At 38.9% G+C, this 19,097-nt stretch overlaps 1 protein-coding gene across 3 annotated transcripts in view; it reads right to left on the bottom strand.

Moving 5' to 3' along the window:
- TMEM192 (transmembrane protein 192) overlaps window positions 1-19,097 on the bottom strand; it is a 94,325-nt gene that overhangs the window by 53,935 nt on the left and 21,293 nt on the right. Inside the window, exons 6-7 of one of the 3 annotated variants that reach the window (XR_005025564.2) lie at window positions 18,800-19,034; window positions 11,769-18,360 (exon numbers count right to left, since the gene is read on the bottom strand). Coding sequence is in view for 1 of the 3 variants with exons in the window: in XM_036889063.2 (XP_036744958.2) it covers window positions 18,896-19,034 (139 nt within the window). In the remaining 2 variants the exon portion in view is untranslated. Of the gene's footprint in view, window positions 1-11,768; window positions 19,035-19,097 lie in introns of those variants that run through there. The other 2 variants (XR_008993609.1, XM_036889063.2) reach the window with 2 other exon arrangements.

Here is a 19,097-nt window from a genome sequence, read left to right as displayed (position 1 = left end):
TGCTAATGTTTTGTTGAGTACTACATCTATGTTCATCAGAGATATAGGTAATTTTCTTTTTTTTTGTGGTGTCCTTGCCTGGTTTTGGTATTAGAGTGATGCTGGTCTCAAGTAATGACTGGAAGTATTCCCTTCTCTTCTACTTTTTGGAAAACTTTAAGGAGGATGGGTATTAGGTCTTGATAAAATTCAACAGTGCAGACCAGAGGTTTTGTTCCTAGGTGTAATTTTTTGATTACTAGTTCAATTTGTTGCTGGAAACTGGTCTGTTCAGATTTTCTGTTTCTTCCTGGGTCAGTCTTAGAAGGTTGTATTTTTGTAGAAAGTTGTCCATTTCTTCTAGGTTATCCAATTTGTTAGCATATAATTTTTCATAGTATTCTCTGATAATTCTTTGTATTTCTGTGGTGTCTACAGTGATTTTTTTCTTTCTCATTTCTGATTCTGTTTATGTGTGTAGACTCTCTTTTTTTCTTGATAAATCTAGGCTAGGGGGTTATTTATTTTGTTCATTTTCTCAAAGAACCAGCTCCTGCTTTCATTGATTCTATTGTTCTATTCTTCTCAATTTTATTTATTTCTGCTCTGATCTTTATTATGTTCCTCCTTCTACCAACTTTGTGCCTCATTTGTTGTTCTTTTTCTAGTTTCATTAATTGCAAGTTTAGACTGTTAATTTGGGATTGTTCTTCTTTCCTGAAGTAAGCCTGTATTGCAATATACTTTCCTCTTAGCATGGCCTTCGCTACTTTCCACAGATTTTGCAGGGTTGAGGTATAGTTTTCATTTGTCTCCATATATTGCTTGATCTGTTTTTATTTGGTCAGTGATCCATTGATTATTTAGGAGCATGTTGTTAAGCCGCCGTGTGTTTGTGGGCTTTTTTGTTTTTTTTGCATAATTTATTTCTAGTTTCATACCTTTGTGGTCTGAGAAGGTGGTTGGCAAAATTTCAATCATTCTGAATTTAGTGAGGCTCTTTTTGTGGCCTAGTATATGATCTATTCTCAAAAATGTTCCATGTGCACCTGAGAAGAATGTGGATTCTGCTGCTTTTGGGTTGAGTGTTCTGTAGATGTCTGTTAGGTCCATCTGTTCTAATGTGTTGTTCAGTGCCTCTGTCTCCTTACTTATTTTCTGTCTGGTTGATCTGCTCTTTGGAGTGAGTGATGTGTTGAAGTCTCCTAAAATGAATGCATTGCATTCTATTTCCCCGTTTAATTCTGTTAGTATTTGTTTCACATATGTAGGTGCTCCTATGTTGGGTACATAGATATTTATAAAGGTTATATCCTCTTGGTGGACTGATCCACTTATCATTATGAAATGTCCTTCTTTGTCTCTTGTTACTTTGTTTTGAAGTCTATTTTGTCAGATAAAGTACTGCAACTCCTGCTTTTTTCTCCCTATTATTTGCATGAACTATCTTTTTTCATCCCTTCACTTTTAGTCCATGTATGTCTTTGGGCTTGAAGTGAGTCTCTTGTAGGCAGCATACAGATGGGTCTTGCTTTTTATCCATTCAGTGACTCTATGTCTTTTGATTGGTGCATTCATACCATTTACATTTAGGGTGATTATTGATAGATATGTACTTATTGTCATTGCAGGCTTTAGATTTGTGGTTACCAATGGTTCAAGGGCAGCTTCTTTACTATCTAACAGTCTAACTTAACTCACCTAGTATGCCATTTCAAACACAATCTAAAGGTTCTTTCTTTTTTTCCTCCCTTCTTTTTCTTCCTCCTCTACTCTTTATATATTGCGTGTCTTATTCAGTACTCTCTGTGCATCCAGCTGACTGACTTTTGGGGTAGTTGACATAATTTTGCATTTTCTTAGTAATTTATTGATCTACTTCATTTACTGTGGTTTCATTTTCTCTGGTGACAGCTATTTAGCCTCAGGAGCACTTCCATCTACAGCAGTCCCTCTAAAATACACTGTAGAGATGGTTTGTGGGAGGTAAATTCCCTCAACTTTTGCTTATCTGGAAATTGTTTAATCAGTGCTTCAAACTTATATGATAATCTTGGCAGTTAGAGTGTTCTTGGTTCAAGGCCCTTCTGTTTCATTGCATTAAATACATCATGCCACTCCCTTCAGGCCTGTAAAGTTTCTGCTGAGAAGTTTGATGATAACCTGATGATTTTCCCTTTGTATGTGATCTTTTTTCTCTTTCTGGCTGCTTTTAATACTCTGTCCTTGTCCTTGATCTTTGTCATTTTAATTATTATGTCTTGGTGTTGCCTTCCTTGGATCCCTTTTGTTGGGAGATCTGTGTACTTCCATGACCTGAGAGACTATCTCCTTCCCCAAATTGGGGAAGTTTTCAGCAAATACCTCCTCAAAGACACTTTCTATCCCTTTTTCTCTCTCTTCTTCTGGTATCCCTATAATGTGAATATTGTTACATTTGGATTGGTCATACTGTTCTCTTAATATTCTTTCATTCATAGAGATCCTTTTCTGCTCTGTGCCTCAGCTTCTTTGTATTCCTGTTCTCTAATTTCTATTTCATTTACCATCTCCTCTACTTCATCTAATCTGCTTTTAAATCTCTCCATTTGTTAAGTTTCATTTTAGATACTGTATTTTTCAAAATTTCTATCTCTTTTTTGAATCCCTCCTTGAGTTCTTGAATATTTTCTGTAGCTCCGTGAGCATGTTTATGATTTTTATTTTTAAATCTTTCTCAGGAAGATTGGTGATTTCAGTTTCAGTTGGCCCTCTGCCTGGTGTTTGTGGGACTTTTGTTTGCACCAGGTTCTTCTGACGTTTCATATTTGTAATGAATAATGTGGAATAACAACTTTGTGTAGACAGCGCCCTCTAGTGCCCAGAAGCTCTACTCTCTTGAGCTGCTCAGCACCTGGAGTGATGGCAGGGATCGCAGGTGAGTGGTGCTGTTGCCTGCCGGGAGGAAAGAGCTCCTTTCCTGTTTCCTGTCTGCAGTGCTGGCCTCCATAGCAGGGAGCAGCCCTTATGCTATGCCCCTGTAGATGCCGTAGATGGGCCACCCTCTGCCTGGCCTGGTGCAATAGTGGGGACAGCAGGTTTGTGAGCCGGTGATGGCTGGGAGGAAGTAATGGCAGGCTGCTTATCACGGTGGGGGGCCTTGGGACTGTGTTGCCAGCCAGGGGGATGGAGCACCTGAAGCTCCCAGAAGTTCCAAACCTGCCAGGTTGAGTGTACCAGGACAATTTTGTCCACCTGAACTTTCTCCTGAGCAGCAAGCTCTGTGCAATCCTTGCCCCTTTAGCAGCCCTCTCGCTGTTAGGAAGTCTCTCAGACTGCCCACCTTTCTTCCATCCCAGAGTGGCCAGTTTGGGTATTTGTTCTTCACAAGGGCTGGAATCTCCGTCTCTGCAAATATTCTGCCCATCTAGTTTTCCAACCCCATTAATCTCTAGAGCACCATGTAATGTAGGTTCCTGCTCCCAGAACAGATCTCCAGGGATGAAAGTTCAGTAGTCTTAGGCCTCCACCCGCTTCCCACTTCATTTCTCTTCCTCCCACTGGTGAGCTGGGGTGGGAGTATGGCTTGAATCCCACCAGATCATGGCTTTCCTTCTTCATCCTTTTCCATGAGATCTTCTCTTTTCCCCAGATGTAGGCAGTCCGTCGTAGTCTTCTGTCGCTCTTTCAGGATTAGGTGTATTTGCTATATTTTCATATTATATGTGGTTTTGTGAGGAGATTTCTGTCTCACTTTTCATGCCATCTTTTTCCAATCAGCTGCCTTTTCTTTTTGATGGTGTTAACCAATCCTCTACTAATTAGACACTTAATTTGTATTCTCATCTTGGCTGTTACAAATCACGCAATTAATGCTTCATCGTAAGTGAGAATATATCCCTTGGATAAATTCCTGGCTGTCAAAGGTCTTGTGCTTGTGACTGAATTTGCCTCCGCTGGGGGCCATCTGTCTCCAAGCCCTGAGGGACATGAGAGCTACCAAGCCCTTACTCACACAGTGTCTGTACTGTTACCTACATGGGTTACACTCAATATCAGGCAACCCGTACTTCTCCCATGACTGGGGCTTATCATCTTCTCAGGGCTCATGAAGCATGTGTGTCCTCCTCTAGCAACTGTGCTCACATTCTTGGCCATTTTGGCAGCAATTACCTTTTTCTTAGGATTTATAGGAACTTTTATATCAGAGAATTTTGCTCTTGGTCTGTGTAAGAGACAGACTCTTGTCCCTGTGTTTCTCCTCTGCTATCAATACTCCACTACAGCACCAATTCACTTGTGATGTCAGACAATGTGTGGGTTTTGCACACATCAAACAATTCTGCAACATTAGCTGGTGATCTACAATTTAACCCTTCTGAAACCATCTCCTGGGAAAGAGTGTCAGTTCCCACAGGCTAACTGTGTGCCACGGCTACCTCCCCACACAGTTCAAAAGCCAACCACAAGCACAGGCTGTTACCAGTGCTTCCCACCACCCCTCCTTGGGTTTAATTTCCTAGAGTAGCATAGAACTCAGGAAAGCATTTCACTTACTCAATTACCATTTTTATAACTCAGGAACAGGTAGATGGAAGAGATGTATGAGACAAGGTATGGTGAAGGGTCACAGAGCTTCCATGCCCTCTATAGGTATACCAACATCTCCCCATATTCAACTGTGCACCAAACACACCTGGAGGCTCTCTGAATCCCATCTTTTTTTTTTAAAGGAGACTTCATTATAGAGGCATGATTGATTAAATCATTAGTCACTGGGGACTGATTTAACCTCTAGCCCCTCTCTTCTCCCTGGATGTTGTAAATTCTAACCCTCTAACCTCATGGTTAAATTTTCCAGGCAACCAGCCCCCATCCTTAGAAACTTTCCAAGTCACCTCATTAACATAAAACTTAGGTATGGTGGAGAGACTGGAAAAAGATGGCAGAATAGGAAGGCAAAGTGGAAACGTTCTCCCCAAAACACATAAAAGACAGCACAAATACAATTAAATCTGAAAACAATCTGAAGACTGCAGAACAGAGCACCTACACCTGAGGAAGAAGAGAAGACCACACAGAAAAGGGTAAAGTGGCAGACCCAAGATCGAGAGTGGGACCCAACCCTATCCCCACACCAGCCTACAGGCAGGAGAAAGAGGTCCAGAAGAGGGAGAGAGCAGGAGCCCAGGAGTGCTGCACATGTGGCCCTGGAGATCTGCCCCAGGATCATGGACCAACATTATATTGATTTCTGGTGATTGGCGGGGAAGGAAACTGGAGACAGGTGGAACACTCTGGGAGGTCATGACTCCAGCCATTAAGGACAGGTGCACTCTGCCGGTCCTGAGAGCCAGAGCAGAGGCAGTCGATTGAAAGACTTGCCAACAGTGGGACAGGGGCAGAGGGGCAAGGGTTGGACAGAAATCTCTCCCAAGGAGAAAGTGCAAGTGGAGGATACCGACCCCTCCTTCCTCGGCCCAACAGACCTGGAACTCTCAGAGGTCACAAACACTCCATCCCCCTTGCTGGCAGCTCAGCCCCGAGGCTCCTCCCTGTATGCACTGCTTGGCCCAGCAGCAGCCTTGGACTTTTCAGCCTGGCAAGCAGTGGGAGATGCTCCCAGCTTCCATGGCTCTGTTTCAGCACAACTGGGGAGGTGCCTGCGGGAGGCAGCCCCAGAGTCTCCTTCCTCCCTGTGGGTGTCCAGGCCCAGTTCTGCCTCAAGCAGAGCTGCATATTGGCCCACCCACCCCATTATACCTGCAGCCCCACCACTGCTGCAGGCTAGGCAGAGGGCAGCCCCTCCCACAGCAAGCACAACAGTCTCCTGAGATGGTCACAAAGGTGGCAGCTACAGCAAACAGCCAGCACAGAAATAAAAATGTCCCGTCCACTGCACACCAAAATCTGAGGCCCCTGAAAAATAGAACCAGGCACTAAAGAGTAAAGAATATTGAGCTTTTGGGCACCATAGCACACTTTCATAAAGCTATTACTCTTTAGACCAGAAAGCATAGCAGAGAAATCTAATATAAAGGAAGAAACACAGAATCCCTGACAAAATGAGTTGGCAGAGGAAAATGATCCAAACAAAACAACAGGACAGAAACTCAGATGGCTAAATGAAACAGAGATCACCAATCTTCCTGACAAAGATTTCAAAATAAAGGTCATAAACATAATCAGATTTACAGAAAGATATTTGAGATCTCAGGGAGGATTTCAACATAGACAGAAGACCTGAGAAAGAGGCACTCAGAGATGAAGAATACAGTATCTGAAATGAAACATACAATGGAGGTATTTAAAAGTAGATTAGAACATGTAGAGAAGATGGCAAATAAAATGGAAATTAAAGAACAGGAAAACAAAGAAGCTGAGGAACAGAGAGAAAAAAAGGATCTTTACAAATTGAAGAATGATAAAAGCTATGTGACCAATCCAAATGAAACAATATTTGCATAATAGGGACACCAGAAGGAGAAGAGAAAAACAAAGGGATAGAAAGTCTCTTCAAGGAAATAATTGTTGAAAACTTCCCCAATCTGGGGAAGAAAATAGACACTCAAGTCATGAAAGTGCAGAGAGCTCGTAACAAAAGGAACTTCAGCAAAACAACACCAAGACAAATATTAAAATGGCAAAGATCAAGGATAAGGAGAGAGTGCTGATAGCCAGAAAAAGATAAAATACTACTTATAAAGAAAAGCCCATCAGGCTAACAGCAGACTTCTCAGCAGGAACTCTAGAGGCCAGAAAGAAGTGGCATGATATATTTAACATAATGAAAAAGAAGGACCTCCAACCAAGAACCCTCTATGCAGCAAGATTATCATTTAAATTTAAAGCAGGGATTAAGCAATTTCCAGAAAAAGAAAAGTTGAAGGAATTCACCACCACTAAATCAGCACTACAGGATATATTAGAGACTTCTGTAAATGGAAATGTCCCTAAGGCTAAATAGCTTTCACCAGTGAAAATAAGCTCAGAGTGAAAATAGTAGGCCAACTACCTACCAAAAAAGTATGAAATTAAAACAAAACAAAACAACCAAAATAAACTACATAGATTATCAGTCAAGGGACACACAAAAAGTGCAGATTATGACATCTAATATGAAAAAAGTGGGAGGAAGAAGGAAAAAAAGTACTTTGAGATTGTGTTTGAAATAGAGTAATCAGCAATTTAAGGCAGACTATTATACAGTAAGGAATCTATCATTGAACCTTTGGTAACCACAAGATTAGAGCCTACAATAAATACACACAGGCACTAAATAAATAATAAATAAGTAAACAAATAGATAAATGAATAAAAACATAGAAGTCCTATAACACCAAAGAAAACCATCAATAACAAGAGAAGAGTATAAAGAGAGGAACTATTAAAATAACAGCCAGAAAACAACTAAGAAAATGGCAGTATGCACATAATATCTATCAATAATCAGCTTAATGTAAATGGACTGAATGCACCAATCAAAAGACATAGAGTGACAGAATGGATAAAGAAGCAAGACCCATCTATATGCTGCCTATAGGAGACTCATTTCAGAACCAAAGACATACACAGACCAAGAGTGAAAGTATGGAAAAAGATATTCCATGCAAATAATAGGGAGAAAAAAGCAGGATTAGCAGTATTTATATCAGACAAAATTAATTTCAAACAAAGAAAGTAACAAAAGACAAAGAAGGATATTACATAATGATAAAGGGATCAGTCCAACAAGAAGGTATAACCATAATAAACATCTATGCACCCAACACAGGAGCACCTAAATATGTAAAACAAATACTAAGAATTAAAGGGGGAAACAGATTCAACACATTCATTTTAGGAGACTTTAACACACCACTCACATCAATAGACCAACCAGACAGAAAATAAACAAGGACACAGAGACACTGAACAATACATTAGATCAAACAAATTTAACAGACATCTACAGAACACTCCACCCAAAAGCAGCAGTGTACACATTTTTCTTAAGTGTACATGGAACATTCTCCATAATAGATCACATAATAGGCCACAAGAAGAGCCTCAATAAATTCAAAAATACTGAAATTATATCAAGCAGCTTCTGAGATCACAATGGTATAAAATTAGAAATAAGTTACCCCAAAAAAATGAAAAAGCCTTCAAATACATGGAGAATAAATAATATGCTTCTAAATTATCAATGGATCAATGAAAAAGTTAAAACAGAAACCAAGCAATACATGGAGACAAATGAAAACAAAAACACAACAACCCAAAATCTTTGGGAGGAGGCAAAGGCAGTTCTAAGAGGAGAGTGCACAGTAGTACAGGCTTACCTCAAGAAACAAACAATCCCAAATTAACAGTCTAAAATCATACTTAAAGAAGCTAGGAAAAGAAGAACAAATGAAACTCAAAGTCAGTAGAAGGAGGGACATAATAACCACCAGTGCAGAAATAAGTAAAATAGAGAAAAATAAACAATAGAAAAAATCGACAAAACCAAAAGCTGGTTTTTTGAAAAATTAAACAAAACGGATAAACCCCAGCAAGACTTACCAAGAAAAAAAGAGAATGTAAACAAACAGAATGAGAAATGAAGAAGAAATTATCACAAAGGATAACACAGAAATACAAAGAATTATTAGAGAATACTATGAAAAATTATATGCTAACAAACTGCACAACCTAGAAGAAATGGAAAAGTTCCTAGAATAAACAGAAAAGTTCCAGGAATAAACAGAAAATCTGAACAGATCAATTACCAGCAATGAAATTGAACTGCTATTCAAAAAACACCCCAAAAACAAAAGACACGTCCAGATGGCTTCACAGCTGAATTCTATCAAACATTTAAAGAAGAACTAATACCCATGCTTCTTAAAGTACTCCAAAGAGCAGAAAAGGAGGGAAAACTTCCAAACTCATTCTATGAGGCCAGCATCACTCTAATACCAAAACAAGACAAAGACACCACAAAAAAAGAAAATTACAGACCAATATCCCTAATGAACATACATGAAAAATTCCTCAACAAAATATTAGCAAAACAAATTCAAAAGTACATCAAAAAGATCATCAATCATCACCAAGTGGGATTTATTCCAGGGATGCAAGGACAGTACAATATTCATGAATCAATCAATGTCATACACCACATTAACAAAAGGGATAAAAATAGATGCTGAAAAAGCATTTGACAAAACTCAACATCCATTCATGATAAAAACTCTCAACAAAATGGGTATAGAGGGCAAGTACCTCAACATAATAAAGCCCACATATGACAACCCATAGCCTACATTGTACTTAAGAGTGAAAAGCTGAAAGCTTTTCTTCTAAGACCAGGAAGAAGACAAAGATGCCCATTCTCACCACTTCTATTCAACATAGTACTGGAGGTCCTAGCCACAGCAATCAGACAACACAAAGAAATAAAAGGCATCCAAATTGGTAACAAAGAAGTTAAACTGTCATTATTTGCCGATGACATGATATTATACACAGAAAACCCTAAAGAATCTAACAAAAAACTACTAATAACTGAATTCAGTTAAGTTGTAAGATACAAAATTAATACACAGAAATCTGTCACATTCCTATATACTAACAACAAACTAGCAGAAAGAGAAATCAGGAAAACAACTCCATTTACAATTGCATCAAAAATAATAAAATACCAAGGAAAAAACCTAACCAAGGATGTGAAAGGTCTTACTCTGAAAACTCTAAGACATCCATTATAGAAATTAAAGAAGACACCAATAAATGGAAATCTATTCTGTGCTCATGGATAGGAAGCACTAATATTGTCAAAATGGCCATCCTGCCTAAAGCAATTTACAGATTCAATGCAATCCCTATCAAAATACCAACAGCATTCTCCAATGAAATAGAACAAATAGTTCTAAATTCATATGGAATCACAAAAGACCCCAAATGGCCAAAGCAATCCTGAGAAAGAAGAAGAAAGCTGGAGGTATTATTCTCCCTGACTTCAAGCTCTACTACAAAACCACAATAATCAAACAATTTGATACTAGCATAAGAAAAGACCCATAGATCAACAGAACAGAATAGAGAGCCCAGATATAAACCCACACATATATAGTCAATTAATATATATTAAAGGAGCCATAAATACACAATGGGGAAAATACAGCCTCTTCAACAACTGGTGTTGGCAAAACTGGGCAGTTATATATAAGAGAATGATATTTGATTATTGTCTAACTCCATACACAAAGTAAACTCAAAATGGATCACAGACCTGAATATAAGTCATGAAATCATAAGACTCTTAAAAGAAAACACTGGCAAAAATTTCTTGAATATAAGCATGAGCAATTTTTTCCTGGACCTGTCTCCTCAGGCAAGGGAAAAAAAACGAACAAATGGGACTACAACAAACTAAAAAGCTTCTGTACAGCAAAAGACACCATCAGCAGAACAAAAAGGCAATTTACAGTATGGGAGAATATATTCATAAATGACTCACCTGATAAGGGTTAACATCCAAAATACATGAAGAACTCATATGATTAACACCCAGAAAAAGATAACCTGATTAAAAAATGGGTGGAAGATCTGAATAGACATTTCTCCAAAGAAGAAATACAAATGGCCAACAGGCACATGAAAAGATACTCCACATCACTAATCATCAGGGAGATGCAAATTAAAAATACAATGAGATATGACCTCACATCAGTTAGAATGGCCACTATCCAAAAGATAAGACATAACAAATGCTGGGGAGGATGTAGAGAAATGGGAACCCTCCTACACTGTTGGTGGGAATGTAAATTGGTGCAACCGTTGTGGAAAGAAATATGGAGGGTCCCCAAAAAACTAAAAATAGCAATACCATTTGACCCAGTAGTTCCACTTCTAGGAATTCACCCAAAGAAAACAACATCTCAGACTCAAAAAGATATCTGCACCCCTGTTTATCACCGCACTATTTGCAATAGCCAAGGTATGGAAGCAACCTATGTGTCCATCAGTAGATGAATGGATAAAGAAGATGTGGTACATATACACAACGAAATATTATTCACCCATATAAATAAATCCTCCCATTTACAACATGGATGGACCTAGAGAGACACTGAGAAGGGACTAGTGATTACGAAGGAGGAAGGCTTGGGGAGGGTGTAGAGAGGAGGACAAAAAAGGTACATAATTCACAATCACAATATAAGTTGATCATGGGGACTGTTGAACCACTGTGATATACATTTGAAACCAACATAAGATTGTGTAGTAATGACACTTTAATAAAAAAATAAAACTTAAGTGTGGTTAAAAGGGGCTCATGATGAATAACAACACGGCTTCTTTTATTTCTATGGCTCTGCAGGTATTTTCTGGAACCAAATATTGTAACAGAAGATTTTCCCATTACTTTTACTGGTTAGGAAATTCTAAAAGTTTTAGAAGTTTGTGCCAAATATATTTATTATTAATCACAGTAACAGTATCACAGTCTGTCACCTGACTTGTAAATATTTTTTACCAAGTTTCTTATTTGTCTTATAACTTTCATCTTACTCATCTTATAAGGGGAAATTTTGCCAAGGGAAGATTTTAATTTTTATGCAGTTAAATATATTATGCTTTTCATTTATGGCTTCTATGCCAATCTTATAAGAGTTCCTTCCCTCTCAAATGATTGAAAACCTGTCCCCTTATTTATTTCTAATACTTCAAGTTTCATTTTAAATTGTAAAATCTCTGAATCCACTAGAATATAGTAGATATGAATTGCAAGGTAGAAATATAACCTGTCAACCTAAATGAAAAGGTAAACTGAGACAAGCTCAAATTACAAGAAATTGAGTTTATTTGGGAAAAGCAGAGGAATTGCGATTCAGGAGACAGGCTGTAGCAAGCTTCAACCAGGTCCATTGAGAGTCTGGGGTGGGCTGTGGTTATGGGCAAGGAGCACAACACAGGGGACGTCTAGCCAGAGCCCAGCAGTAAGTTCACTGCCTGCAGGGTGGAAAGAGAGTCTTGGCGGGATCTCATTGGTCAGGAGGTAAGTCTTGGTCTATCAGCCAGGCATTTAAAGGAAATCAGATTTCTCATTTCTTAAATTCTGTTCTTCTGAGGGCACATTTGTGAGATTTCTCCATTTCATAACCTCCCTTTCCATCTTAGACTGAAATCCTTTCAGAAACCTAATTTCTCCTGGTGATTTATTTAGTTGTCTTAATACCACTTCATAAATGAGCTATGTTTTCTGTGGTGGTGTTAATTGGTACCTTTTATGTACCACATTCCCATGTACACTTTGGTCTATTTGTACATTACCTATTTTGTTTCATGGACAGTACCTTGCTGTTTTAATGATTGGTGTTATTATAATAAGCCTGATACCTTAGCATTAACCCTTCCTCAGGGACTGGCTGATGCCATGTGCATGATGCCAAGGCTCTGAGGACATCTTTTTCAAGTCTTCTTTTGTGACTTTCAGTAGTGTTTTTAAGTTTTCTTCAAAAAGACCTGGGTATTTCATCTTTTCGGTTATTATAAATAGGGCTTTTTCTTGAAATGCATCTTCTAACTAGTAGTTGTATAAAGCAACAGATTTTTATTATTAACTATGCACCTAGCCACCTTACTGAATTCTCTTACTCCCTCTATCTTTTTGTAATAGTTTTTCCCGTAGGTTCTTTGGAATTTTCTGCATATTCAGCCATATTATCTACAAATAATAGTAATGTTATTTTTCTCTTTCAATCTATATAGCTCCATATTCTTTTTCTCATCTGAATGTTTTTTTATAACCTCCAGAAGAGTAAGTATGGACATTCCTGTCGTGTTTCTGATGTCAATGGGAACAAGTCTGATGTTTCTTACTTCTTCTGCATTCTTTTTCAAGATGAAAATCTTATATGGGAATGCTTGACTCTTACACTGTTAATACATTTCTTACACAGTTTGTTTTATTCTTAATTTTGTATATATTACTTCACATATACATCTATGTCAGCACATACAGATAACTTTCTAATCACTTGAAACTATTCCAGTATATATATTATCAAATCCACTTATCATGCTGAGATATTTGCCTCTCCCCTATTTTTCACTATTGTAACACTATTGCCATGATTTTACACGTCTTTGTGCATTTGTGTATTTTGCCAGATAATGGTTTTACATTTTTTTACTTTTAATTCTTGGCTGTATCTCAAACTGATATGATCACATTCTAGTGAGGGGAGTGAGAAACAAAGTAAATAAGCAAATAATATCATAGGTGATAAGCATAATGGAAAACAAGTCAAATGGTGTAAAGGCAGAAAAATTTTCCCTTTTTCCCTTCTAGGTTCTTTGGCTAGTCTAATAAAATTGACATAAGACAGACTAACTAGAGGAAAAAAAATTTTTTGTATGAATGGGAGCCACATAAAAAGATGAGTCTCAGTGAAGTGACCAAAGCAGGAAGCCTTTATACCTTTTAGACAAAGATACAATAAATTTGCGAAGAATTGACAAGACAATAGCATTTGGGTAGCAAACTGGTGAGAAAGGAACAAGATTTGTTTACACAGCCTCTTTGGCCCTAAACTCCATCTCTGACGATAAGGATGCCTTCCACCCCCTGGTAGACGAGGGGGTACATCTCACAAGGGAGATCTATCTCCTGCTTTCATGGAGAAAAAGAAGGGTAAGAGTTCCATTTTGCACTAGTTGTTTCTCAATTAAATTTAATTAAAATAATCGATATGCCAAAGTGGCGATTTTGGGGTGATACATTCTGAACCTCTGCAAGGGTAAGGAGACAGAAAGCACTGGGTGTGGGGAAGGCCGCAGTCTCAAACTGGTCAGAGCAGGCCTCACTGAGAAAGCAGCATTTGACAAAGACTTGAAGGAGACAAAGGATTCACTGGAACTGATCGCTCCAGGCAGAGGGAATAGCAAGCACTGAAGGCCTGAGGTGAGGATGTGCCCCCCAGTCCAGAACAACAGCATGACTGAAGCAGAGTAAGCAAAGGAGGGCAGGCAGAGATAAGTGGGGGCGGGAGGTGGAGCAGGTCTTCCAGAGCCCTGGAGGTCACTGTCAGCACTCTGGTTTCTGCTGAGATAGGAAGCACCAGGGTAGCATGAACTGATGAACATTTTGGAAGGATCTCTTTGGCTGCTGTATTAAACACTGATGTTTTCTGTATGTGGGGGTGGAAGGGTAGTGGTGGTTGTTTCTCTATTAAATTTAATTAAAATAATCGATATGCCAAAGTGGCAATTTTGGGGTGACACATTCTGAACCTCTGCAAGGGTAAGGAGACAGCAGGTGCTGGGTGTGGGGAAGGCCGCAGTCTCAAAGAAGCCAGTAAACCACTTAAGAGACTTTCACGGAGCACAGGAATTCATGTGAAGATGATGGGTCCTGGATTGATTTTAAAAGAAAAGCCAGCAGGTCTTGCTGTTAGATAGTATGTGGGGTGTGAGAGGAAGAGATGCTACCATTATGGAGACGGAAAAGGCTGCGGACGATAGCTTGGCTTTGGACACACTATTTGAGATGTCCGTGAGTTATCTAAGTGGAGACTGAGAGGGGTCCGGAGTTCAAGACCTGGCTGGAGACACACATTTGGGAGTTGCCAGCATGCAGACTGTATCAGAGCTATGAGACTGTGTAAGACCAAGGCAGCTAGTGTTAGTGGAGAGGCAGCCCAGGGGCTGAGCCTGGAGCACACCAACATTAATTAGGAAGGTCTGAAGGAGACAAAACCAAAAGCCAGTGAGGGCAGAAGAAAACCAGGAGACGGTGTCTTGGAAGCCAAAATGAAGAAAACAAATCATGGAGGGAATGACTGGTGAGTCAAAAGCAACTGATAGGTTAGGAAGATGACACCCATGCATTCACCTCTGGCTTAAGCAACATGGAAGTTACAGGTAATCTTGACAAGGACAGTTTGGGTAAAGAGCTAGACTGGATTAGAGAAAATGCGAGAAGAATTCAAGGTAGGCTTCCTTGGTTTACAAAGGCAACAATTTTCCTCAGGAAAGCTAGGGAATGTTTTGATATTTTTATGATCTGTGACTGCCATATATTCAAGGTTTGTTTCCTTAAGAATTCAAGAGCCTACCAAACGGAAATATTATATTCAAGACTTATAAAAGCATCTCCAATCAAATTGGGAAATCACCAAAAGAACAGTTTTTTTCTGTAAAATGGACAAAGAACATAAAATTAATTTCATTTGCCATTTGATTGTCTGAATGGTTATAACACATAGAAGTTGAAATTTTTCAGTAAGTCATTAACCTAAGAATATTATTCCATGAAGTCTAATTTATAGAATAATCAAATTTACCAAACCCAATGGATGGTTTATTCATCTACCATGTTCACTACCATCTTCCCTCTACTCCCAACTGCTGCCTGCCATTGTGAGAATGCAGACAGACTCCATGAGAACAGGGACCGTCTCTGTCTCACTGGCCCCTGTATTCCTGCACCTAAAACACTCCTTGGCACATGGTCAGCTCTCCATTAAATGTTAAGGGTTACATGAAATGAAATGCATGTGTATGGAGATATTTTTTTCTGGTCATGACTAGGGGTAGCTAGGGGCATCCTTGTGGCCAAAAATAACACTAAATATCCTATAATTCACAAGATAACCACCCTACAACAAAGACTACCCATCCCGAAGGGCCAGTAGTACCAGGGTTGGGGAACCATGCCTAATGAAAAAAGGACAAAGAATTAACCTGATTCATAGAAGACTTTGGTCTGAATCCCTGGAAAAGGAAAAAGGGGCACCAATAGAAGTCTATCAAGTCACTCAAGCCACACAAGAAGACATCTGATGTGGCTTTAGGGATTCACTTGTATGAACTTTTTCACCAATGCTGAGGGAGAAAAAATCTAGGCTGCAGTGTTTGAAGAGAACATGGCACAAGAACCCAAAACAAACTAGGAAATATTTCCAACCAATATACACTGAGGACTATCTGTATATATATATATGTAGAAAAGAAGATTATGTTTGTTAAAAAAAGAAGACTATCCCAGGAGAATTAGCAAACGACTTGATAAATACATGCCAGAAAAGATTTTTAAAAGGCTAAAGAATACAGAGAAAAATGCAGAATTTCATTAGTATTCAAAGAAATGCAATTTGACATATCTGTTTTCTATTCATCAAATGGGCTAGAATTAAATAGCCTGATAACACCCACAACCGGAGAGACAGTATAGGTCAACCGACAGCATCTGTATAATCCCTCGGTAGTGGGATCTCAAATAACTTTTTCTGTTTTTCAATATTGCCATTAAAAAAGAATGAGCTTTGAACTTAATCAATCACAATGCTATTGTCATGTGAAATTAAATCTCAAAATTAACAATACAGAAATACATATCACACATACAAACACACACATACATTTGTGACAGAATGCTACTATGCCTGCCCCAGTTCAGAGTCTGGCACTTTGGCCTGATCCTCCTGAAGGCTGATGCTGTCACCTCCCTGCCTGAAACTCTTCTGTGGATCCCATTCCAGGCAGCCCTCGGCACGGACAGCACCGAGGCCCTCCAAGTCCTGCCTCACACTTCTGATCAAGCTATACACAGTGCTGGTGATCTTTTGTAGCTGTTTCCCTGGCTTCTTTACCCATAAAGTCCTAGGCACTCCACCTTGGGCTCCTGTAGTACTTTGGGCCAGCCTTTCACAGAGCATATAGCCTAGAAATGCTAGTCTCCTTCTCCCAAGTCAGGATCTCTCATCAGTTCCTGTACACACGGTGCACGGTCCCTGGTGAACAGAGTGCTTAACATTTAAATTACTTTGCTCATTCTTCTGTTTTCCTAGTTCTGATACTTAGTTTCACTTTTCACATATACTTTGAAATGTTCTTTATTGAGTTTAGAAGAGTGCCGGTGGTTATACAGACTTTATATCAGAACCTGCTCCTCCTAACTTCTTGACTATACCTTTCTCTGTAAACCAAACTGCATCTCATAAACCTTGGGAAATGATTATAGACACAAACTGAATTTAAAAATAAATAACTAGTTATCTATCACTGGTATTTTCCTTTAAAAAGGCAAACAGCCAAAGTCTGTTAGAGGAGGTCATCCAGAGAATATGACCACTGGTTGACCAAAATCGGGGGCTCCTTGTTTTCTCCTCCATCCTTGGGATGTAGTTCTGCCCACCATTCCCACCTGGGACTGTTCCCAGGATGCAGCCCTGACAGTAAGGTGGTGCTGAGACATGTGGACTGTGTGGGTGACCGAACCCAGCCCTCTGTATAAACTTTAAGATTCTGAGGGGTGATGCAGAGATCTATTTGTTTTGTGGCCACTCAAGACAAGCCTGATATTGTTTCCTTCCTTGTAAACCTGCCCCTCTTTCTTTGTCTCTCCCTGGCCTCCCTTTATGGGGGCTGGTTTCATATTTCCCCTGGGAAACTCACAAGGTTGTGAGCCACCGAAGGTCAACTTTAAAGCCTCTTCCAGAGCAAAGGAATTTTCAGAATAGACAATGCCTTTGAGATACACTTTTTAAAAATAAAGCAAAGAAAAGAAGGGAGGGGGGAATAAGTCAGGAAACAGATACAATCTGAGTTTTAAAAATACAATTTTGCCTTTAGCTTGAGAATGTTGTCATTCAGGGGATTCCATGGGATTTCTTGCCTGCAGGAGACACCCCATCACCTTTACTGTATTAGAAAACTTTTTGAAAACCCCAGCAATGGCTGTGTCTAAAGGAAACAGGCGGTTGCCCTCCATAAGTAATAGTGGATGTGACCAAGAGAATACATCACTTGCCAGATAGTTATGTATAGCTTAAGGGCTTTCAAATCTAATGTTGATTATTCAGTTAATGACCAACATACAAAATCACAAATTATCTGCTCCCTTCCTTGTAAGCTTTCAACCAAAAGTCTTTCTAGGGAAGTATGTAAAGGTGCTAACAGCACATTGATAAATTAAAGGGGTAAACTAGGAAAACTGGGGAAATAATGCCATTTACTCATAGAAATGCTTTTACTGGAGAATTAGATTATGTTTAATACCAGTATTCAAGTTGACATTTTATTTCCATCATAATTTTTAAGTATAATCCAATGCTTAAAAAGCTGTCCCTTTTTTTTCTTTTCAGACAAACTTAAAGCTACAAAGATCCCTTTCCTATAACTGAACTTATTGATCCAATGAAGGTATAGTCAATACTGAAATATACAGCAACTTCTTAAAAGTAGGGCAGAAATAGAGAAAGTTCTGAAGTCTTCTCTAAGTATTTCAGCTATTGCCGATGGAAGGTGCTTCTATGGAACAAGCATCACTGGTTAGTGTAATACTGGTCCAAGTCATCTTCATTCCTTATTTCTGGAGTAGAAAACTGTAGGGGTTTGCAGGATAAATCACCTACTAAGACTTTGGTCCTACAATGAGAAAATTGTTCATAAAAGCTACACAGGCCAATACCACACAAGCATACAAAGTCCATGATAAAGCTCTTTGGGAGTAAAAAAAACATTAATCACAAGAAATAATGTCTTCTTTTATCAATTTAAAAGTGGGAATAACTTATTTGATCAAACCTTGTTTAAAATAGATTATCATGTCAGACTTCCTCTATAAATAGCCAAATTACTACAGGGTTTTAATGTCACATGGAAGAAGTTTTGGCAAGGTTATGTTTAAACCATACCTTTGATCTTTGGATAAACCAACAAATAATTTCAAAACACGGAAAACAGATATTCTCCTCAATTTATCAAGGCTCTACAAAGTTCCTTTCAAATTATCCGCAAGCATATTAAATAGCCACACAAGTTAAGAACCAAATTCAGGTTTCCAATACAAATTGTAAAATGTTACCTGGCAAAAGCTGCAACTCCCTATGGCAGCTTGTCAGGTAATCAGTCTTAAATTACTCTGGGTTCCTCTGCAATTGCTATCTCGACCTTGAGCCTTTCACCTTCTCTGTGACTGAGAGCCCAGGTCAGAAGAAGTGAAAGCCAACAACCTCTTACTTAGCAGGGCATTGTGTCGCTTCAGGTATACTATTATGTCTCCTTGCTTTTCAACAATTTCTTCCAGGCTTGAAACAGTCCTGCAAGGAACGAAAATATCAATGGGTTGTACACACTCACCCATACGCATTGGTCTCTTTGCA

Source organism: Manis pentadactyla, chromosome 1 (genome assembly GCF_030020395.1).
Source record: "Manis pentadactyla isolate mManPen7 chromosome 1, mManPen7.hap1, whole genome shotgun sequence".
NCBI classification, from domain to species: Eukaryota; Metazoa; Chordata; class Mammalia; order Pholidota; family Manidae; genus Manis; species Manis pentadactyla.
The sequence above is the reverse complement of the archived record's forward strand: the minus strand, read 5'-3'. Positions and strand labels throughout refer to the sequence as shown.